The sequence below is a fragment of the Moschus berezovskii genome, chromosome 4 (genome assembly GCF_049115385.1).
Source record: "Moschus berezovskii isolate FMDL1 chromosome 4, NW_MosBer_1.0, whole genome shotgun sequence".
NCBI lineage: Eukaryota > Metazoa > Chordata > Mammalia > Artiodactyla > Moschidae > Moschus > Moschus berezovskii.
This window is the reverse complement of record NC_142463.1, coordinates 4,728,907-4,753,220: the sequence shown is the minus strand read 5'-3', so window position 1 is coordinate 4,753,220 and position 24,314 is coordinate 4,728,907. Positions and strand designations below refer to the sequence as shown.

Genomic DNA, 24,314 nt, shown 5'->3' with positions numbered 1-24,314 from the left:
GGGGAGCTGCGAAGATGCTCGGGCCTCAGGGACAGAGAAACGGGTGAGATCCGGCTGGACCACAGACGAGGGCTGGAAGGAGGCCTCGGGGTAGAGGTGAAAGAAGCCTGACAGAGGGGCAGAGAGGCAGCGAGGGAAGGCAGTGTCGGGGGAAGGGAGGGCGACACAGCGCGGAGAGCGACCATGCGAGGGCAGAGATGGAGACCCGGGGGAGGGGAGCCACGGAAAGCAGAGGCCGGAGCCGGAGAGACTGCGCCGGCGGCTGGCAGAGGGGTGTCACTGACAAGCAAGAGGGTTTTGCCAAATATGAGGGTGACTGGGGACTCAGGTAAGATGTGAGGAGTTAAAAGCTGAACAGGCAGGAGCATTTAAGGTGGAGTTCACACTTTCCAGGCTCTGAATTGGGGCAGCCGGAGGGCGGAAAGTGAGCTGTGGATTTTTCTGGAATCCAATCCCTCTCTTTTTGAGTCCCCGATTTTACCCCCTTTATCATTAAGAGGAGAAGACAACAGACAAAACAAACTGACCCACATCACCAAGGCTGCTCAAGAAAGGGACTTGGAAAGTTTCGTTGTCTTGGAAGTGGCCGGTTTTCAGAAGCACCCTTTGATGTGGTGGTCTGCATTGAGCACAATCCTGGTTTGTTTCTTTGCGCTTTTTAGGGTTTTGTGTGTGCACGCATGTGTGTGTCTGTGTGTGTGTAAGGTTGCTCTTTCTTGAAGGATGAATGGAGCAGGAGCTATACATTTCACTTCTCTGAAAACTTTGGGCTTTCAAAAGGCCCGTGGAAGGTTGTTAGCGGCCACGAGCGCTCCTGGAAATGGGGAGAGCTGTCCCTGGTGAATACACTTCAAGGGACAGGATTTCACATGGCAGGGATGCCTTCTGATAATGATGGAAGAATCGATACCGTGGCTGTAATGAGCTGTGGAGGAGACCCTTTTCACAGGCCACCTCCTTCATGGGACCCATGCTGAGCGGTTTTGAAAGACCACTCATAATTACCTACCTCAATGCAGTGCGGGGTTCTAGCCTGACCCTGGGTCCCCAAGGCCCAGCCTGGCGGTTGTGCACTGCTGGGAGAAGAGGGGCCTGTCGTCCTGGTGGTGGGTGACGGTGGCCGGAGGCCCCGGGGATGTGGTCCTGCATGGACCCCTGTCTTCACTGGGTCTGATTTGATGGAGGCATTGATCTGGCCCTTGATGATAACAGTGACCTACATTTGCATCCAACTCTCGGTGACCCCGTGGACTGTAGCCTGCCAGGCTCCTCTGTCCATGGAATTCTCCAGGCGAGAATACATTCTTGCAGGGCCCAGCTCCTCCTCCTTGATTCTACTCATTTTCCCTAGATAGGAAGTTTATGTACTGAGGGGCCAGGAAGCACGCACTCCATTTTTCAGGGCATGCTAAGTTCCCAGCTCTACTCTACCCACCATCAGCGGCTCTGTTCACCCAGCGAAGATGCCAAAGTCTTCCCCTGGACTCATAGGAAGAGGCAGTGGAGGGCCATTCAGCTCTGCCGTAGCTTAAGGCCAGCCCCCTTCTCCAGGTCCCTGCAGGCTTCACTCCCTGTGGTGTGTGAAAAGTGTGTTCATGAAAGTGTTAGACTCTCAGTGGTGTCTGATTCTTTGGGACCCCGTGGACTGTAGCCCACCAGGCTCCTCTGTCCACGGGATTCTCTAGGCAAGAGTACTGGAGTGGGTTGCTGTTTCCTTCTCCAGGGGATCTTCCCCACCCAGGGATAGGACCCGGGCCTTCTGCATTGCAGGCAGATTCTTTACCATCTGAGCTACCCCTTAGCATCATCCTCTGAGAGAATGGTTTCCCGGGACCGTAAGCTCCAGGGGGCCAGCGTTCCTTCGTGGGTGTGGCACCCAAGGGCTGGCCACTGTGAACCTGTGTCTTCCCTTCCCCATGGCTCCCTTCACGAGGTGCTGAATTGGCTGCAGGAAGCATCGGGGCCCCTGTTCTCAGCCTGGGCTGGGTCATCTCTGCTGCTGGATCAGCGTGGAGCAGTCAGGTGGCTGAGCTGAAAGAGCGCGGAGGCCAGCAGCATCCATCCTGTCTTCCCAGCCCGTGCTGAGGCCACAGGCCAGAACCAGCGCTCGGGGCTGCCCTTTCCTCGGTAATAACTCAGCATCCCTTCCCTGCCAGGGTGCTCTGATCTCCTGTAGTACAGTTGTGCCACAGAAAAACAACACACTTAGGGGTGGAAAGATTAAGGCCGTAAAGAGGAAGGAAACTTTAATTCAGACTACGAGCTGACATTAATATCTATTTGAAATTACATCATTTCAGCATGTTGCGAGTGTGTCCAGGGCTGTGAGGCATGTGATTAAAAAATACATTAATCAGATATTCAGGCAGTTGGCATTCTTGATTGGATCACCCCACAGCCCTTTGGAGGAAGATGCACGCCCCATCTGGGACAGATGAGGGAGAGTAGACCCGGAAAGGCGCTGGGGTGCCTCTGGCTGGCAGGGATTTCAGCCCAGATGACCTGTGCTCGCTTCCCCGCAGCCCCTGCTGCCTTGCTGGCTGCTCTGAGCTGCTTAGCCCTTTGGCAGGGTCTGGGTTTATTCCCTTCTCCCCGTGTGAGGTGTAGGCAGACTGTGTCAGTGCTCTGGAACCCACCCTTCCTCATTCTTGGCCTGCCAGAGCTCACGAGTCAGGAGCACGGGGCCCTGGCCCGCTGATCACAGAGCCTTGCATCCTCACGATTCCAACATGTGAACTCTCGGTAAAATGGTAGCATTGGGAGGCATGGGCGGAAGGGTGCCCAGTGCAGAACTCCAGCTGAGGAGTTGCACTGCAGCCTGGTGGTCAGCTAGTCCGTCCATCCCAGATGGGGGCAAGAGGGCTTCTCTCTACTTGGGGGCATGTTTGCCCACCCAGCGCGTAGCAACAGTGTCCCGGCGACAAGAATGCAGGCATATACGACCTAAGGACCTCTGATTTCTCCCCTCTTCTCCCTCTTCCTGGGCTGCCCTGGGATCCAGGAAGAGCGTCTCCTGAAGGCTCGCCCTGCCCAGCGCTGGCTCTGTGCCTGCTTCTGCCCTGGAGCCCTGGAGTTCACAGATTCAGAGAGGAAATGCACAGCGCTGCCCGCCAGGGGCCTGCTCTAGGAGCACTCGAAGGAGGGGTGTGCTTTATCTCCCAACCCCCTGGCTGCCAGCTCCAGGCTCTGGCAGATCAACACCCAAACCAAATCTCTTTTTAAAGACAAGAGGCCACTTCCAGCATCACACGGGCACTCCTCACCCACTGTTTGGCTTTTCCAATCTGATCGCTCATATCCGATCACCTAAAAACTACGTCTGAAAAATCGTGCACGCAGAGTTTGGCTTGTCAGTGTCTTTGGCTCGAGCTTGTTAAACGCAACACCGTCGTGAGCAGTCTACACGCTGCAGCTATATGTGCAGACATGTGTTAGTAGCTCTTTAAAAATAACGGGACTTTAAAAGAGCAAAGGTACCTGACAGTCCAAACGTGGCCGGGGATTTCACCTGCCACACCATCTCGTCCTTCTTGATCTCAAACACCACATTGGCATCCTGGAAGAACTTGTCCATGACGGACTTCAGATGCTCCAGGTCTCCTGTGACCAAGGCAGCGTGGTACTCGAGGACTGGCGACCCATCTGTTGCTTGAGGCTCTTTTTCCATCTTCTGAAAGATCTGAAGTCTCCCTCTAACTGGCTCTGGCCGTCTGTCCATCTCTATGCTGATGATCTCAGAAAAGCTCTCCAGGAAGGGGAAAGATGGGCTTTTGGAGTGTGAGCTATTTCTATTGTCATTACTCAATTGTCATCCAGCCGGGGCTGGGTGGTGGTGTATTTATAACTCCTGTGGGCTCTGATGTGATAACCGTCACTCGGTATGACCAGCATCATGTGACCACCGAGACGCCAAAGAGCTCAGCCACACCCTTGCGATTGTATACACGTAAACTCTAGAGCCAGGCCCATCTGTGTGTCTCCCAAACAGCTCAGCGCACCACGCGGGCAGACAGCCTGAAATAGGCGGGTTCTTTTTCCTGCTGTGTAGGATGGCTTCTTTCATTTCATCCTCTTCCTTAGCTGCTATGGCCAGTGGTGAGCGGATGTGTGTTCCGAGGGCTGTGTTGGCCCCGAGGCTGTGTCAGTGAGATCCAGACAGACACTGCAAATGGCCAGGCTCTGCACAAGTGTCCTGGGTGGAGGCCCCATAGTAAGAGACCAGGGATTCCCAAAGGCATCGTCATCTGGGGCCTGTGGGTTTCTTCCAGCTGTTGAGAACTGATCCCAAAATGTGCATCCTTTGCTGAAGATGAGAGGCCACAATTTTTTTTAATGAATGATAACAGCTCTTTATTAGTAATTTACTAGTTACTGGCTACTAGTTCAGGGCTTATTTTATTGTCTAAACATTAGTAAGGTTTAAAAATGGAGTTACCAAATAACCCAGCAATTCCACTCCTGGGCATTTATTCAGAAAAGATGAAAACTCTTATTAATTAAAAAAGATACATGCACTGCAGTGTTCATAGCAGCACTCTCTACATACAATAGCCAAGACATGGAAGCAACCTAAATGTTCATTAACAGATGAATGGATAAAGAAGATGACGTGCGCACACACATAAACACACACACACACACACACACACACACACGTATATAAGAATATTAGCCATTAAAAAGAATGAATGCCATTTGCTGCAACATGGATGGATCTAGAGATTATCATACTAAGTGAAGTGGGTCAGACAGAGAAAGCCAAATATATCACTTATATGTGGAATCCAAAACATGATACAAATTAACTTATTTATAAAAAAAGAAGTAGACTCACAGACATACAAAACAGGCTTATGGTTACTAAAGGTGAAAGGGTCAGGGATAAATTAGGAATAAACTAGGAATTTGGGATCAATGGCTCAGCAGTCAAGAATACACCTGCAGTGCAGGATTCACAGAAGACCTGGGTTCGATCCCTGGGTTGGGAAGATGCCCTGGAGCAGGGCATGGCAACACAGTCCAGTATTCTTGCCTGGAGAATTCCAAGGACAGAGGGAACTGGCGGACAGTTCATGGGGTCGCAAAGAGTCTGACACAATTGAAGTGACTTGGCATGTGTGCACGTAGGAATTGGGATTAACAGATATACACTACTACATATAACACAGATAAACAAGTCTGTAAGCACGGGAAACTATATTCAGTATCTTGTATTAACCTATAATGGAAAAGAATCTGAAAAGGAATATATACATATACATTGATACACACACATATATATATAATAAATAAAACAGAATCTCTTTGCTGTAACCCTGAATCATTATAAATAAACTATACTTCAATAAATAATTTTAAAAAAGAGTAATGAAATTTTTTCTCATAGCATAGCTATAACCCAGTTCTCACATATTTTTCCAGTTCTTGGTTTTTCCCTCTAGGAAGTTGGAAAGGGCCATACAGTTGGGCTCCCGGAAGCTGTGAGCTGTAACAAAGCACGTGCCCAGAGGCTGCAGGGAGGAAGGCTGGTGGGAGTGGCTGCCTGGTCCTTGGAGGGGAAGTGTGGGGTGGGTGCCCAGGCGTTAGGCACAGACCCTCGGGGGAGGGAGTGGAGGCATCAGTAGCCGCCATCCTCTCAGTCCCAGCAGTAGCCCAGGGACCTGTCTATGTGGTGCTGCAGACAATCAGCCAGCAGAGAGACAGCAGGAAACAAGCTCTGACGTCCAGGGATGGGGCTCAAGAAGCAGCACCTCCTTAGTCACGTCTGGGCTTCCTAAGCACCCTCTTTTGCCAAGCGCCTCTCTCTCCGTCTCCGCCACTCCCCAGAGCAGCCCACTGACCTTCCCTGCTCTCTTTAAGCCCTTCTGAAGGCTGAGCAGGATCTCTGTGTTGGGCCTTTAATTTGGTCCTATATTCCCTGGGGTGCCCCTTTCATCAAGATTTTCCACGAAAAGGGGGAACCAGCAGAATACCCTTGGTCTTTCTTAGTGGCTTGCAGTAAAGGGTGGAGGGGAAATTGGATGCTCTTATGGTGGCTCAGATAGTAAAGAATCTGCCCGCAATGTGCGAGACCTGGGTTTGATCCCTGGGTCGGGACTATCCCCTGGAGGAGAGCATGGCAACCCACTCCAGTATTCTTGCCTGGAGAATCCCATGGACAGAGGAGCCTGGCGGGCTACAGTCCATAGGGTCACAAAGAGTCGGACACGACTCAGCAACTAACACTCACTTTCGTGATTTAATAAGGGGACTTCCCTGATGGCTCTGTGGTGAAGAATCCACCTACAATGCAGAGAGACATAGGTTTGATCCCTGGGTAGGGAAGATCCACTGGAGAAAGAAATGGCAACCTACTACAATATTCTTGCCTGGGCCATGCAAGAATATCTTAGTACGACATGGACAGAGGGGTTTGGCAGGCTGCAGTCCCTGGGGTTACAAAGAGTTGGACATGACTTAGCAACTAAACAACAGTATGACTTAATAAAGATGTGTTTTACCCTCATCATAGACCTGACTTGCAGGCATAAATGTATTCCACAGTCTGACCCAAGGCCTGGAGCTTCTTCCAACGGTAAAACCCACATCTCCTCTACTGGAGGGGACTGCAGGGTGCTGGATAGGAGAGGTGTGGCCTTCTGTCTGCTTGGCTGTGTTGCCTTTTTGCAGGCGTATAGGTCGAGTTGACTGTGTCTTGAAGGCTGAAGAGCTCATGTGGCTGGCAGACAACGTAGGGAATGGGGGTGACTGAGAACACTGCTGGGTACTGGGGAAAATGCAATGGTAAAGCATACAGATCATGTTTGCAAGGAACATGCAGGCTTCTTTGGACACAAGAGACAAGGGTATACAGAGAATGGTACACAGCATCACTGTGAAGACCATTTCCCTTCTAGAATGTTCACTAAATAAAATCTTTGACTCTTCTTCATTTCCCGATTATGTCATTGCCCTATTCATTTCAATAGCAATATTAATTCTTCGGATATCTCATTTCTTTAAACATGGCCATTTTGCCCTGTTATATTCTCAGACTGATAGTTTGTAAACAGATACATTTCTGAAAGACTTTTCATGTACAACTATAATCCAGGATCCAGCTGGAGCCTGTGCTTTAAACTGGAGCATTCTTTTGTACCTGATGCATGTTGTCATGGGTTATTTTTAAAAGGGGTGGAAGCCTGGAGGTGAGTCCAGTGATAAGAGCCATTCTACCCTGTGTTCTATGCTAAATTTAGCTTTCCAAGTGTTATATTTGTCAACAGTGCCCTAAATACTCAAGCTTGATTTCAGTGGGTAGGGAGTAGTAGTCCAGAAACAGACTTTGTTCTTTGTGAGAGCTTTTTAAAAATAGTTCATGGTAGACAGATTGGTTTCACAAGTAGGACATGGAGATTATCAGGAGCATAGCAGGGCTGTTGCTGTTGAAAGAAAAAGAGCTGTATGTGTGACTATGACATCAAAAAAGTCAAAGTAAACAAACAAAAAAAGCCCCCACCAATGGCCCAAAGGCCACCCATTCATTCACCTATTCATTCAATAATCATTTGTGTGATATTATGTTCTAGGATGTGTTGCTGGGTTTGGGGGATTCAGAGACAAAAAGATATAACACATTTACCCTCAAGGAACACATAGAGTCCTGGCCACAACAATTAGGCAAGAAAAAGAAATAAAAGGAACTTGAATTGCAAGAAAGAAGCCAAACTGTTACTATTGGCAGATGACATAAGATTATATACAGGAAACTCCAAAGATTTTACCAAAAAAGTACTAGAACCAGTAAATGAATTCAGTAAAGTTGCAGGATGCAAAATTAATATACAGAAATCTGTTGCATCTCTATTCACTAACAATGAACTATCAGAAGGAGAAATGAAGAAAACAATCCCATTTACAATTGTGTCAAAAAGAATGAAATACCTAGGGATAAGCTTACCTAAGGAGGTAAAGCAGGTTTTAGAAAAGGCAGAGGCACCAGAGATCAAATTGCCAACATCCGCTGGATCATGGAGAAAAGCAAGAGCATTCCAGAAAAACATCTATTTCTGCTTCATTGACTATGCCAAAGCCTTTGACTGTGTGGATCACAATAAACTGTGGAACATTCTGAAAGAGATGGGAATCCCAGACCACCTGACCTGCCTCTTGAGAAACCTGTATGCAGGTCAGGAAGCAACAGTTAGAACTGGACATGGAACAACAGACTGGTTCCAAATAGGAAAAGGAGTGCGTCAAGGCTGTATATTGTCACCCTGTTTATTTAACTTATATGCAGAGTACATCATGAGGAACGCTGGGCTGGAAGAAGCACAAGCTGGAATCAAGATTGCCGGGAGAAATATCAATAACCTCAGATATGCAGATGACACCACCCTTATGGCAGAAAGTGAAGAGGAACTCAAAGGCCTCTTGATGAGTGTGAAAGAGGAGATTGAAAAAGTTGGCTTGAAGCTCAACATTCAGAAAACGAAGATCATGGCATCTGGTCCCATCACCTCATGGGAAATAGATGGAAAAACAGTGGAAACAGTGTCAGACTTTTTTTTTTTGAGGCTCCAAAATCACTGCAGATGCTGATTGCAACCATGAAATTAAAAGACGCAAAAAAAATAAAAAAATAAAAAATAAAAGACGCTTACTCTACTCCTTGGAAGAAAAGTTATGACCAACCTAGATAGCATGTTAAAAAGCAGAGACATTACTTTGCCAACCAAGGTCTGTCTAGTCAAGGCTATGGTTTTTCCCGTGGTCATGTATGGATGTGAGAGTTGGACTGTGAAGAAAGATGATTGCCGAAGAATTGATGCTTTTGAACTGTGGTGTTGGAGAAGACTCTTGAGAGTCCCTTGGACTGCAAGGAGATCCAACCAGTCCATTCTAAAGGAGATCAATCCTGGGTGTTCATTGGAAGGACTGATGCTGAAGCTGAAACTGCAATACTTTGGCCACCTCATGCGACGAGTTGACTCACTGGAAAAGAGTCTGATGCTGGGAGGGATTGGGGGCGGGAGGAGACGGGGACGACAAAGAATGAGATGGCTGGATGGCATCACCAACTCGATGGACATGAGTTTGAGTGAACTCCGGGAGTTGGTGATGGACAGGGAGGCCTGGTGTGCTGTGATTCATGGGGTCGCAAAGAGTTCATGCTGAGCGACTGAACTGAACTGAACTGAACTGAAGGAGGTAAAAGATCTGTACTCAGAAAACCGAAAGGCATTGAGGAAAGAAATTGAAGGTGACACAAACAAATAGAAACATTTTTGGTGCTTGTGGATTGGAAGAATCAATATTGTTAAAGTGTTCATACTACTCAAAGCAATATACAGACTCAATGCAATCCCTATCAAAATATCAATGCCATTTTCCACAGAACTAGTACAAAATATCTTAAAGTTGGTATAGAACCACAAAAGACCTCAAAGAACAAAAGCAATCTTTTTATTTTTCTAAAGTTTATTTTCTTGGCTGTACCTAGAGGCTCACAGAGTCTAAGTTCCCCAACCCAGGATTGAACACTGGCCCCCAGTGAAAGCACCAAATCCTAACCACTGGACATAGGGAATTCCCAGTCAAAGCAATCTCAAGGAGGAAGAATAAAACTGGAGATATCATGCTCTCAGACTTTAATTACTACAGCTTTAGCTACAAAGCTACAGTAATTAAAGCAGTATGGTACTGGCACAGTAATAGACGCGTGGATCAGTGGAAAGGATGGTGAGCCCAGAGACAAACCCGTGCACGTGTGGTCAGTGAGTCTGCAACAAGGGACGCAACGGTGTGTGATGTGAAAACATCGCTTCAATAAATGGCTTTGGGAAAACTGAACAGCTACATGCAGAAGAATGAAACTGGACCACTCTCTTACACCATATACAAAAATTAACTCAAAATGAAGTAAACTCTTTAATATAAGATCTTAAGCCATAAAATTTCTAGAAGAAAATATAGGCAGTAACTTCTTTGACATCAGTTTAACCAATGTTTTTTTGGATATGTCTCCTATGGCAAGGGCAACAAAAGCAAATCAAACTAGAAAATTTTTGCACATCAAAACCATCAACAGAACAAAACGGCAACCTGCTGAATGAAAGGAGATATTTGCAAATGATATGTCCGGCAAGATACCCAAAATATATAAAGAAGTCATACAACTCAATATCAAGAAAAGAAACAGTTCTATTAAGCGATAGGCAGAGGACTGTCTGTACCTCATCTTTATCACTCTCACCTTCTCAGCTTCCTTCAAAGGCAACACACAGCCTTCAAGATGCGACTCACGACTAATCTTCTCTGCCTGCTGCAGTTGATATGAAAACTCAGTTTCTTTCAAGAGTGAATTTACGTACAAAGTTGCTTAGCAGTTGTCAAAATCTTTGAGGAATTGAATAAAACAGAAGAAGGACCAGGAGATGAGAATTTTCATTTTCAAATAGGAAGAGAACTTGATTCCTCAAAGCCTGAGCTGAACTCAGTCTTGGGCAAGGCCCTAAACGGATCATGAAAAGGTTGGATTGGGAGTATTTAGAAAAGTAGTGGGGGCACTTGGAGCACTGGGGTCACTAGGAAGAAGGCAGGGTGGACTAAGATAATTTTATTTTGTGACATGGTTATCTCATTAAAATGCAGTGACATGTAGACAGATATGGTAGGCATAGATAAGGTTGAAAACCTTTCAGAGAAGATGGAAAAAATATGGGTCATTCTTTAGGAAAATCTTGCTAAAAAACTTGAACTGGAGAAATAACATACATGGTACATGTAAAGCATTGCTGAATTCCAGAATCACTGGAGCTTTAGAAACACTGATGCCTGGATCCCAGCCCGAGAGATTCTGATATAATTGGTTGGAGGGTACAGCTTGAGCATCTGGGAAGTAAGAAACTTTCCAGATGCCTCTAACATGCAGCCATTGCTTGAAAGGGAAGCCCAGAATCCGAACAGATTAAATCTCTCTAAGAGCTGGCCAGGTAGTTCACCGGATGTGAATATGGCTTTGTAAAGGATATGTTAGGGACTTACAAGTGTAATGTTTTGTCCACAAGAGACAGAAAAACTGTTTCCCTTACCAAGGCTTGTAGCATTGGTAGCTAACAAGAGAGAATTTTTGCTTCTCAATGAAATGAGATGAAAAAAAACAAACAAACCACCTTGCAATAATGAGATAAACAAAATCTAGTGTTCAAATGGTAATTATTATTTTCATGTCATATCAGGATCTTTGCATCCTGCTATTGAATTGATGAATGATTGATTTTCTTTTCATCAGAAGCATCAGAGGATGAGCTCTGATGATATTCTGTGGAAAAACCCAGCTGAGCCTGAAATGTGAAGCTAGTGGGTTTGTTACAGACAAGCTGCTTATTTGGGGCCTCGACATTCCATGTATTTGGGCCACGAGGCACGGTTTTCACGTGCTCTTGGAAAAGGGCTACTGTGTGTATTCTTTCCCAGGCCATTAGGCCAAGGTCTGGCTTCCTTCTGGGGACAAGTGTCCAAGTAAATGGACACACTGGGGCAATAAGTCATTCCCCTTTGGGGACATGATGAAAGTCTGAGCACTTTCTCAAATATGCCAGTGTATCATCCTGTTATCCTGGTCAGTTTTCTGCTTCCTACATGGATCGTTTCTGTAAATGTTCAGGGACTAAATCGAACATTCGTACCATGTAGCTCAAGCTTCCCAGGTGGCACAGAAGTAAAGAATTTGCCTGCCAATGAGGGAGAAGCAGGTTCTATCCCTGGGTCAGGAAGATCCCCTGGAGGAGGAAATGGCAAGCACTCCAGTATTCTTGCCTGGAGAGTCCCATGGACAGAGGAGCCTGGCGGGCTACAATTTATGAGGTCAAAGGGAGGCAGACATGACTGAGTGGCTGAGCACGCACACGCCGCCGGGCACAGTGGCCCCAAGTCTTACTGTGGATTTCCTTTCACACATTTTTTGATCCTCGCTCTCCTTTGTTTAATTTCTGAAGGCCACTCCTCCTTCATCCCCCCTCCCGAAAGCTTTTTAAAATGACAGCAATTTTCCCCTTAGGGTTACTAAGGGTTACCGTGGAGAATAAATTAGGAATTTGGGATTAACATACACACTACTATATATAAAATAGATAAACAAGAACCTACTGTACAACACAGGGAAGTCTATATGCTCACTATTTTGTAATAACCTGAAAGGGAAAAGAATCAGAAAAAGAATGTATATTTGGGTGTATAACTGAGTCTCTTTGCTGTGCATGTGAAGCTAACACCCCGTTGCAAACCAACTATACATCAATTAAAAAATATGTAAGCGGAAGAAGCAAGTCACAAAAAAATTAAAAGCATTTCTTAAAAATAATAAGCTGGGCAGATATGTAAGGCTCTGCTTTTTTTGTGGACCATTTTTTAAAAAGTATTTATTGAATCTGTTACAATATTGCTTCTGTTTTCTGTTTTGGTTTGTGGTATGAAGTGTGTGGGATCTTAGCTCTCAGCCTGGGGATTGAACCCTCACCCCCTGCCTCTTAAGGTGAAGCCTTAACCACTGGCCCGCCAGAGAAGTCCTGTAAGACTCTGCTTTTAAGAGCCCAGGACACATCCACATCCACTGAAGCCAGTCACACAGACATCAGAATCCAAAACGTGGACGTAGCCTAACCTTCTCTCCAAATAGCAATGTTAGCACAGCACACCTCATTTAGCAAAACATTAAAGCATCCTACTCCGTCAGATCAAGTGTGTCTATTAATAATGACTTACATTGTCTGTACTGATTTCACATTATTAAGACATCTCATTCCCATCATGTGGAAGAATACAAGAGGGGCGGGGTGGGGGTTGGGGGCACCTTGCTAACTTATTTCCAAAGAGCTCACCCAGCTCGGGGCAGATCCTGCCAAGCCACATGGTCACTTCTCATCACCAATGCCGTCTCATCCAAAGGTCAAGAGCTGCTCTCATCCAGAGTCCAGGAGGGCTCTTCTGGATGCTCAGAAGCGAAGGTGCCCTTGAGCACTGCCATCCACGGTGGCCGAGGGGGAGATGGAGTAGCCTGGTCCTCAGTGGGCACAACCACAGGTAAACAGCCCTGGAAGGACATTTGCAGACTCTGGGGAACCATGCAGGAGAGCAGCCCATTGAAGCTCTCCCTGATAGAGGTGATGGCGTTTCTTTACAACTGTCATGGGGATTTAATTACATGATAAAATTGCAGCTCCTGCCTCTTGAGACAAATTGCCTGTTCAGACTGATTGTTTTTTATGAATCTCACACAGGGAGCAAAATGCTTCTCTCCTGAAGTTGGCTTGGTCTGATGGTTATACCTCATCATCCTTTACAGCCCTCCTAGAAATGAGATGCTTACTGATCCTGCAGTTGAGGAGGGGGTTGCGCCTGGCGGTCTCTGGTTGTTTTGTAACTTTGCACAGACCAAAGCCAGCCCAGTGATGTCTGATGGATTGAAAGTTCATTGACCTTAATTTTCTGTTTGCAAAAAAAAAAAAAAAAAGAGAGAGAACTTTGAATTTCCAACAGAAAAATAAAAGGCATGATAAGGAATAGAAATGAATGCTAAACATACACACAGCATCCAATTTTACCAATGTGAAATGGAAGTTAGAAAAAGAGATCTTTTTCATCTATCCAATTGTGAAAGGTTTTTCAGTTTTTTGAAATTTTCGGCTGTGCTGGGTCTTTCTTGTGGCACATGGGCCTTCTCTAGTTGTGGCCCAAAGGGGCTTCTTTAGTTGTGGATTCAGGCTTCTCTTGTTTCAGAGAGCACGCTGCAGAGCACGCTGGCTCAGTAGTTGCTGTGCGTGGGCTTTGATGCCCTGCAGTGTGTGAGATCTTAGTTTCTCAACTAGGGATTGAACCTGAGTCCCTTGCATTGGAAGGTGGATTCTTAATCACCGGCCCACCAGGAAAGTTCCCTGAATGGTTTTTTTAAAAAATCAAGTTTCGGAAGAGTTTAGTGAAACTGATAATTCAGAGTTTGCAGGTGGAAGGGTAAATTTCTACACCATTTGGAAATATTCTATATTGAGTGTACATGTAAGGGGCATTTTTCAGGTACCAGAGGCCTACAGAGATTCAGGGTAGAAATCCTTGCCTTTAAGGAGGGTTATACTTAGTGAGAGAGAGAGGCTAGACAGCCGTTAGCTGGCAAGTGGAGTGAGATCACTGATGGATAGGGGTCCAGGTGTGAAGAGAATGGATCAGGGAAGTTATGAGAATGACAGGAAGTAGGGGTGGGACAGGCTTTTTCTGAAGGTGGCATCTGAGCAAAGCACAGAGGGAATTGGAGGAAAAGATGGCTCATGATCCCCGAGGGTGTCTACTCCCCTCTCTTGGCCTGAGCTGGGGGACCTGGTCCTGTTATCCTGAGCTGAACAAGAGGCAAGCATCCTTGGCCTCAACGCTGTGTTGGTGGGGCCCAGGGTGCAGTCTGGAGGGTGGGTGCTTAGGAGACCAGGCAGGCAGAGCGGAGACCTGGGAGAAAGCGAGCCACCAGCAGCAGCTCTGGGGATCAGAGTCGAGGGCTTAGACCTTGGTGGACACAGAAGTGTGCTGCCCAGATGCTGCTGTTAGGGAGGACTTGTTGCCCCACTGTGAGCTCCTCCTGGGGAGAGAGCCACCTCCTTCCAGAAGGGACAGCCCCCAGTGGGGCAGATCTAGAGACTGAGGGAGCCGGGAGACAGGCTTGCTATGGTGACTTCACGTGGGGAAACCATGACATGGGTCAGCTCTAATGCTCCCCTGGGGTCTGGCTGAGATGTGGGGGGTCCTGGGGCACAGATCAACCTCCCCTCTGCCCATCCTGCCTTCTCCCCTCCCCCTCACAGGTGTGGATGCCCAGCAAACACCCTGCAAGGCCATAGCACCTGACTGAACTGGGCCACCTGGAAGGACGGGTGGGCTTGTCGTCAGAGCAGGTGAAGATGGGGGAGCAGAGACAGCCTGTCCCAAGGCCAGGAGCGGTGAGAGGGGTTGGAGGTGTGTGTCACTGAGGCTGCTGCGGACCAGGGTTTCTCAACCACCTCAGGTGAAGGACTAGGGATTTAAAAAAATTTTTTTATTAGTTTTAAATTTTTTGGCCATGTGGCATACAGGATCTTCCCTGACCAGGGATTCTCAAACTCCCATCCTGGACATTGGGAGCTTGGAATTTTAACCACTGGACCACCAGGGCCGTCCAGGAATTTTTTTTTTTTTGGGTCCCAATTTGTCATAGAGTGATTATTTTTCAGAATACAATTGAAATTAATTACCAAAAAAAAAAAGAAAGAAAATGGAGAAAAGGCAGAATTCCAAGTCCAGTAATCACACATGTGGGTGTTCTGTTAACTGTCGAGCTGCTGTAGACGTTTCTAAGTGTTTATGACAATTTTCACAGCAAACACTTTATGGAGCACCCCCTACCCAGTGGGCTGTGAGTAGCACCTTTATCGACCAGTCACTGGAGTACAGGGTGGTGAAGAGACGCTGGGAGAGATGGTGGGGTGGGTTAGTTCACAGCACGTAATTTAAGTGCTCGGACTCAGGCTATAAAATTGGGACTGTTCATTGTTGGACAGGGGTTGCTGGGCCTTCTTTGTAAAGTGTCAGATAATAAATATTTTAGGTTTTGTGCATATTATGGTCTCTGTGGCAACTACTCAGCTCTGCCATTGTAGCATGAGAGCCACCATGGACAATATGTAAATATATGGGCAGGGCCGTGTTCTAATAAAACTTTATTTATAAAAATAGGTAGCTGGCCCTCAAGCGAGTTTGCAAGCCTTTGCTGTACGTAGTGAAGAACGACTGCAGGCTTAAGGGCAGGAGAGTCACATGCACCTCAAATAGGAAAGTTATTGCATCTTTTCCTCTGCATACCTTTTCTACCCTTCACCTCAGTGAAATATGCTCTTAATTCTCATGGCAAATTTGACTCAACAGTCAGTGGAGCATCTGGGTACCAGGTACACACCTGTCTCTTTCTTTTATGTCAGTCCTGCTTTGGGTTTGCTAAACTTCTTTACTTAAAAAATTATTTATTTATTTATTTTTGGCTGTGCTGTGTCTCACTGCTGTGCGGGCTTCACTCTAGTTGTGGTGACTGGGGGCTATTCTTTGTTGCAGTGTGAGGGCTTCTCCTAAATCACTGCAGATGGTGACTGCAGCCATGAAATTCAAAGACACTTTCTCCTTGGAAGAAAAGCTATGACCAACCTAGACAGCATATTAAAAAGCAGAGCCATTACTTTGCCAACAAAGATCAGTCTAGTCAAGGCTATGGTTTTTCCAGTGGTCATGTATCGATGTGAGAGTTGTACTATAAAGAAAGCTGAGCGCCAAAGAATGGTTGCTTTTGAACTGTGGTGTTGGAGAAGACTCTTGAGAGCCCCTTGGACAGCAAGGAGATCAAACCAGTCCATTCTAAAGGAGATCAGTCCTGAATATTCATTGGAAGGACTGATGTTGAAGCTGAAACTCTAATACTCTGGCCACCTGATGCAAAGAACTGACTCATTTGAAAAGACCCTGATGCTGGGAAAGATTGAAGGCAGGAGGAGAAGGGGATGATAGAGGGTAAGATGGTTGGATGGCATCACCGACTCAATGGACATGGGTTTGGGTGGACTCCGGGAGTTGGTGATGGACAGGGAGGCCTGGTGTGCTGCAGTCCGTGGGGTCGCAAAGAGTCGGACATGACTGAGCAACTGAGCTGAACTGAGGGCTTCTCACTGCGGTGGCTCCTCTTGTCGCAGAGCACAGGCTCTAGGACACGAGGGCTTCAGTAGCTACGACATGTGGACGCAGTAGCTGTGGTTCCTGGCTCTGGAGCACAGGCTCAGTAGTTATGGCACACGGAGTTAGTTGCTCCACAGTGTGTGGGATATTGCCGGGTCAGAGATGGAACTTGTGTCTCTTGCATTGGCAGGCAGGGGTCTTTACCACTGAGCCACCAGGGGAGCCCTTGCTAACCTTCTTGAATCTGTAAATTTATATCTTTCATCCAGCTTGGGAAATGTTTGGCAATTATTTCTTTAAATCCTTTTTCTGCTCCATTCTCTTTCTCGTCTCTTTCTTGGATTCTGCTTGAACGTGTCAGATCTGTGTTGTTCCACAGCCCCTGTTCATTTTATTTCCAATCGTTTTTGTTTCTGAGCTTCAGACTGAATACTTTCTTTTAATCTGTTTTCAAATTCACTGACTCTTTCTTCTGCCATCTTGGACTTGCTGTTTGGCCCTTTATTGGTGAGAACGAGGCCACCCCTGGCTTCAAGGGAGGAGCAGTGTTGTTCTTTCTCCAGCCGGGCAACTTGTGTTGCCACAAGGACTCTGTCAGTAAAGGAGGAGGGAAGTGGGTGTTTGCAGCTGGTCTCAGGGCACCAGTCTCTCCACCTCTATCCTTCCTTCCTATGCAAGAGTTAACTTTTTCCAGATTAGATGATCTCATTCCATTGCCGAATGGCTCCTTACTGCCTTTCCGAATACACGTAAACCCCTATGTCCAGAATTTGTGGCCTCGCACAGTACAGTCCCAACCTGCTTGCGCTAATATTCCTCCTTCTCCTCTGACTTAAGCACCTTGTTTCCAGCCAGGTCCCACTTCCCTGTGCGAGGTGGGCTGTGTGCTCCACATCTGCTCCCTCTGTCTCGGCCCCTTCCTTTCCATCACAGCCCATCAAATACACATTCATCTTTCAAGGGACAGTCCAACAGATTTTTACTGTCTTCCATTTGTTGTTTTGTCTATTAATATTTATTACCTACCTACTCTGTGCCCAGATATGGCCACTAGGACAAGCCCAGACCCTGTTCAATGCCCAGCTGCTGGGCTTAGTATTTGATACCAGGCTACAGGTAATGCATTTGCTATTTCCAATTGGTTTCTTTGAATATTTATCCTGAACAGCGTATACCATTGCAGGAACGACTGCCCTCCTGGAAAGGCAGAAAAGCACCTTCCCTCTTATCTTCCTTTCTTTTTGTTCTTTCGAACCCCTCCAGTGTGCTGGGGAATGATGCTAATAGAAGTGTGTCATCAGCATACATTATGTCTTTATTAGCCTGTTTCTCAATTTTGATTCTGAAAATATCTTGATTTAGTCTAATTGCAATTTCACCGTGTTCCACAGGCAGTGACGGTTCATACTGGGGGAAGCTGAGACGTGACCCTGCAGGATTTTTCTTCCTGCCCACATGCTTTGAAGCTGGACCATTAGCTCGAAGGCATACATCTCATCTCATCACAGAAATTCAACCTGCTTCTGGGGAAAAAAAAAGAGCTTAGGGTGTGTGTCTGGTGGAAAGCAAAGGAATATCTTCATTCTAGGTGGTAAGATATATTTTTCTGAAGCTAAAGCAAGGGCTGCTGCTGGAACTATTTTATTCCTAAATAATTTAACTATATTCAAAGATAATCTGATGTTATTGTAGGAAAGTGTATTTCTAATAAATTCCACTTGATCTGGGTGAATCAATTCAGGCAGCGCATAATTGAGTCTGTTAGCAAGGACTTTAGCAAGAATTTTGCAATCAGCGTTAATTAAGAAGATGGGACAATAATTTGTGCATAATTCCAGATCTTTTCCTGGCTTGTGAATCAAAGTAATAAGAGCAATGCTCTGGCTGGTGGTGGGATAGTGTCATTAGGTGCTGATTTATAAGTACTTAGAAAGGTTTAATTTCATTTTGCTTCGAGCAGGTCTCCCTGCCCCCACACACTCTGATCAGGGCTGCAGCCAAGACAGCAGAGCCCGTGTCTCCCCATCCTTCGCCGCCATCACTGACCTCCTGCTGCTCATTTTTGTTTTTATTCTGCAGCCGAGACACCCCACTCATTCACCCAGGTTTTTTTTTTTCTTAATACTCTTATTATTTGTAGAGTATCTCTGAATACTATTTGAAAAGTGTTTCTTAATACTCTGAATTTGAAGTGATGGACTCCATGCTCTTGATGGCGTGTCTGCATGCATGTGTGCCTGCGTGTGTGATGTAAATTCTCAGAGTTGTCACAGCCTCCATGGGGACATTTTTCATGGATGTTCCGGCTACATGTCTTGGGGTGGGTGTGTGTCAAGAGCCCTTGACTGTAAGTCAGGGAACTGTGTGTTGCTCCTAGCTGACTGTTGCCCAGTAAGGGAACATGTGCGAACCCTGGTGTCCCGGTCCATAAATGCAGCCATAGGACAATTATGGCTTGATGGGGTAGCGGGAAGAGCTCTGGGTTTCCCCCTTCTGCAGCTGTGGGACCTGACATGTGGAACTCAACCTCTTTGAGCTGCATTTTCCTCTTCTGGGAAAGGGGGACAGAGCAGTCCTTGGGAAACACAGACCGACTAGAATCCTCACTGCATGTGTGAGGACTGTCTCCATCACTGTCTCCACTTGGGTCTCCTTGGAGCACAGACAGGCTCTGGTCTGCAGACTTGGACTCCTAATGATTGGGACAAGTTCATCTCTGGGCAAGGCTGCTGCTCTTTGGTGAGTCAAGCTGATACACCCACCTCTCACCAGGAGACACCTTCCCTGCCCATCTGACCTGGAGCCGACGGTTCCTATGAAAGTGGGGCCTGTTCTACATACCCATGAAGGGAATAGGGTTTTTGTCCATCTCCAGAAACACCACATGTTGGTCTTAGAGCTCGAGTTCGTCCCATTTGGAAGCACCCTGAGAGATGACCCCACTAATCCCATTTTCTTTCTTTTTCTTTTTGGCTGTACTGTGGGGCTTGCGGGATTAATTCCTTGACCAGAAATTGAATCCTGGGCCTCAGCAGTGAAAGCGCTGAGTCCTAACCACTGGACTGCATGGGAATTCCCAACAGTCCAATAGTTTTAAAAGAGGGAATTAGGATTCAGATAGAACAGACCATACAGGTTAAAGACCAGACAGGCAGTGGGAGAGCCAGGCTTGAACCCAGGTCGCGTCGCTGCTAGTCTCTTGTCATGTCTGTTACACCGTCAATGCACACGCACTTGTCATTCATTCAAATGTGAGTCCTCCAAGGTGGGAGTCGTGCTTATTTAACTTACATTCAACTGTTGCGTTTTCCGTGGGGGACCTTCCCCTCCATGCAGAAGGAGGTGGGTGTAGCCCTGACCGCACAGCGTGCTAAACACCGAGCTGACTGAATGAATAGTCTAATTCCACAGCAGACTCCACCTGGCCCTTGTCCATCCCACGATCACCCGCACTCATCCTCCACCTATATGTGTGGCGGCGTGAGCTCTCTTAATGAAACCCAATTAGTATTTCTTTAACTTGCCTCCAGATGCTTAAATATCATTACCCCAAACACAACATAATGCCTCTAGTTTTTCTATTTCAATCAAGAATTCAAGTGGCATCTTGACTTGTATATAATATATCAGCAGCAAAATCATGGAATGCTGACATCCTTAATAATAGCAATTAGTAATCAGTTGTTTCTTAAGTAGTTTGATTACGCCAGTTACCAAATTGTACAGTTGATGCATTTGGGGGGCAAGCAGGGTCTCTCCACCCCTCCCCCACCATCCTTTCCCCCTTGCTGTGTTCTCTCAAGTCAGTGAGCTGATAGGCGTCGCAAAGAGGTGAGGTCGAATAATTCCATTGTTGCTAATACTGAACAGCACAGACTTGGCTTTAGCAGAAGGTAGAATCGAATATTTCTTTGCTGAAAGACTCACTCCAGTCGTGTCTGTAGAAACGCAGACTGTGTCCACCTGGGTGAATGTTAGCAAAGGAACTTGGCCTGCCCATGCAGGCAGGCCACCCAGAGTTTGAGCCTTTCTATAGCTTTCCCAGATAGCTCAGTGGTAAAGAATCTGCCTGCCAATGTAGAAGCTGTAGGAGACGCAAGTTCGATCCCTGGGTCAGGAAGATCCCCTGGAGAAGAAAAGGGCAACCCACTCCAGTATTCTTGCCTGGAGAGTCCCATGGACAGAGGAGCCTGGCGGGCTGCAGTCCATGGTGTCTCAGAGAGCTGGACACACCTAAATGACGAGCACACACACACACGGGGCTAAGACCTTCCCAGGCTCTGGACACCGGGCAAAGGTGTTGACCTCAAGGAGGTCGTATTTGAGAAGGAAGCATTCAGTGGGTGCGAAGATTAGCTCAGCAAGGTTTTGTGTCTCAGGAACAGAGGGAGACTGAGGGCTTTGTGCTCTCGTGGTGGGAGGAGGTCGGTCTCTCTGTTGGGTGGGCAGCGCAGGCTTTCGAGGAGTGGCCTTCTACAGGACCTGGAAGGGGTGGTCTAGGTGAGCCTGGGTTTTGTCCTGGAGGGGAGGTTTTTGTTGGGAGGGGGTAGGTGGGAATGATGAGGGAGCAGACTGTGGATGAACTGGAGCTCAGGCTTGTTTCCCTCATCACACACACACGCACACACATACTCCCCAACACACACTGCCCAGCTCCAGGACAGCCTCCTTGGTTCCTCACAGCAGGCCTGTCTGGGTCTGACTGGGGTTGAATGCCTGCTAGAGACCTCCATGCACTTCCCCACCCCACGGGGCATCCCAGGTACACCTTTGCAGGACAGCAGGCAACTTCCCAATGGTACAGGTGCATCTTTAAGGGAAAACCTGACTGAGGACCCCTCTTCTGCCCCATGGCCAGGCAGGGCAGGTGCGTTTGGCACTCGGCCTTGTTATCTGCCGAGGCTGAATTTTGAAGTTCCTTTGCCCTCTGCCCCTGTAAGGGGCCCCATGTACACCTGAAGGGTTCTCCAGAACACATCATTCCCACCATTTTCCCGGCTGGTTCCTCTTTTCCCTGTGTGTTTACTGGTATGCTGACACGGATCTGCAGAAATAATAATTATTTTTTGCTGCTCTATTTTGCAGGAGTAATAAGCTCATACTCGAGCATGGGGATCTCGCTGAGCAAAACATGGTCCCTGGATATTTATGTTGACAGGCAGAAAGAACAGCTACTTATCTTACTGTTGCAAATTATCGTCCTGTAAACGTGAAGAAAGCTGATCGCTGAAGAATTGATGCTTTTGAACTGTGGTGCTGGAGAAGACTCTTGAGAGTCCCTTGGACTGCAAGGAGATCCAACCAGTCCATTCTAAAGGAGATCGATCCTGGGTGTTCATTGGAGGGACTGATGCTAAAGCTGAAACTCTAATACTTTGGCCACCTCATGCGACGAGTTGACTCACTGGAAAAGACTCTGATGCTGGGAGGGATTGGGGGCGGGAGGAGACGGGGACGACAGAGAGTGAGGTGGCTGGATGGCATCGCTGACTCTGTGGACATGAGTTTGAGTGAACTCCGGGAGTTGGTGATGGACAGGGAGGCCTGGTGTGCTGTGGTTCATGGGGTCGCTAAGAGTCGGACACGACTGAGCGACTGAACTGAACTGAAACAGTACTTGGTGGCGGCACAGACGTGAGAGACGCCAGCCCCGGTGCAACCAACCTCGCAAAGAGGCGCGGCCGAAAGGAGCTACCCCATGCCTGAGGCCAGGGCCAGCGGCCGAGAGGAGCTGCCCCACATCCAATAGGCGGTGGCTGCGTGGGCGCAGGAGGGCCGAGAGGAGCTACTCCACGTTCAAGGTCAGGAGGGGCGGCCCTGAGGAGATACCCCTCATCCAAGGTAAGGTACAGCGGCTGCGCTTTGCTGGAGCGGCTGTGAAGAGATATCCCACGCCCAAGGTAAGAGAAACCCAAATAAGACGGTAGGTATTGGGAGGGGGCATCAGAGACACACTGAAATCATAATCACAGGAAACTAGGCGATCTGATCACATGGACCACAGCCGAATGTGGTCCACTGGAGAAGGGAATGGCAAACCACTTCAGTATACTTGCCCTGAGAACCCCATGAACAGTAACAAAGGGCAAAATGATAGGATACTGAATGAGGAATTCCGCAGGTCGGTAGGTGCCCAGTATGCTACTGGAGCTCAGTGGAGAAGTAACTCTAGAAGGAATGAAGGGATGGAGCAAAAGCAAAACCAGTACCCAGTTGTGGATGTGACCGGTGATAGAAGCAAGGTCCGGTGCTGTAAAGAGCAATATTGCATAGGAACCTGGAATGTGAGGTCCATGAATCAAGGCAAATTGGAGGTGGTCAAACAGGAGATGGCAAGAGTGAACATTGACATTCTAGGAATCAGTGAACTAAAATGGACTGGAATGGGTGAATTTAACTCAGATGACCATTATATCTACTACTGTGGGCAGGAATCCCTTAGAAGAAATGGAGTAGCCATCATGGTCAACAAAAGAGTCCGAAATGCAGTACTTGGATGCAATCTTAAAAACGACAGAAGGATTTCTGTTCATTTCCAAGGCAAGCCATTCAATATTACAGTAATCCAGGCCTATGCCCCAACCAGTAATGCTGAAGAAGCCGAAGTTGAACGGTTCTATGAAGACCTACAAGACCTTTTAGAACTAACACCCAAAAAAGATGTCCTTTTCATTATAGGGGACTGGAATGCAAAAGTAGGAAGTCAAGAAACACCTGGAGTAACAGGCAAATTTGGCCTTGGAGCACGGAAGGAAGCAGGGCAAAGGCTAATAGAGTTTTGTCAAGAGAACGCACTGGTCATAACAAACACCCTCTTCCAACAACACAAGAGAAGTCTCTACACATGGACATCACCAGGTGGTCAACACCGAAATCAGATTGATTATATTCTTTGTAGCCAAAGATGGAGAAGCTCTATACAGTTAGCAAAAACAAGGCCAGGAGCTGACTGTGGCTCAGATCATGAACTCCTTATTGCCAAATTCAGACTTAAATTGAAGAAAGTAGGGAAAACCACTAGACCATTCAGATATGACCTCAATCAAATCCCTTATGATTATACAGTGGAAGTGAGAAATAGATTTAAGGGACTAGATCTGATAGACTGCCTGATGAACTCTGGACGGAGGTTCGTGACATTGTACAGGAGACAGGGACCAAGACCATCCCCATGGAAAAGAAATGCAAAAAAGCAAAATGGCTGTCTGAGGAGGCCTTACAAATAGCTGTGAAAAGAAGAGAAGCGAAAAGCAAAGGAGAAAAGGAAAGATATAAGCATCTGAATGCAGAGTTCCAAAGAATAGCAAGGAGAGATAAGAAAGCCTTCCTCAGCGATCAATGCAAAGAAATAGAAGAAAACAACAGAATAGGAAAAACAAGAGATCTCTTCAAGAAAATTAGAGATTCCAAGGGAACATTTCATGCAAAGATGGACTCGATAAAGGACAGAAATGGTATGGACCTAACAGCAGCAGAAGATATTAAGAAGAGGTGGCAAGAATACACAGAAGAACTGTACAGAAAAGATCTTCACGACCAAGATAGTCACGATAACGTGATCACTGACCTAGAGCCAGACATCGTGGAATGTGAAGTCA

At 47.0% G+C, this 24,314-nt stretch overlaps 1 protein-coding gene across 2 annotated transcripts in view; it reads right to left on the bottom strand.

The window, feature by feature from the left end:
- Positions 1-24,314, bottom strand: part of ASB18 (ankyrin repeat and SOCS box containing 18) — an 83,687-nt gene that overhangs the window by 52,361 nt on the left and 7,012 nt on the right. The window contains exon 3 of one of the 2 annotated variants that reach the window (XM_088835095.1): positions 3,478-3,600. The exons of the other annotated variant lie outside the window; for it this stretch is intronic. Within the exon in view, the coding sequence (XP_088691221.1) occupies positions 3,478-3,600 (123 nt within the window). The remainder of the gene's footprint in view (positions 1-3,477; positions 3,601-24,314) is intronic. 2 annotated transcript variants of the gene reach the window in all.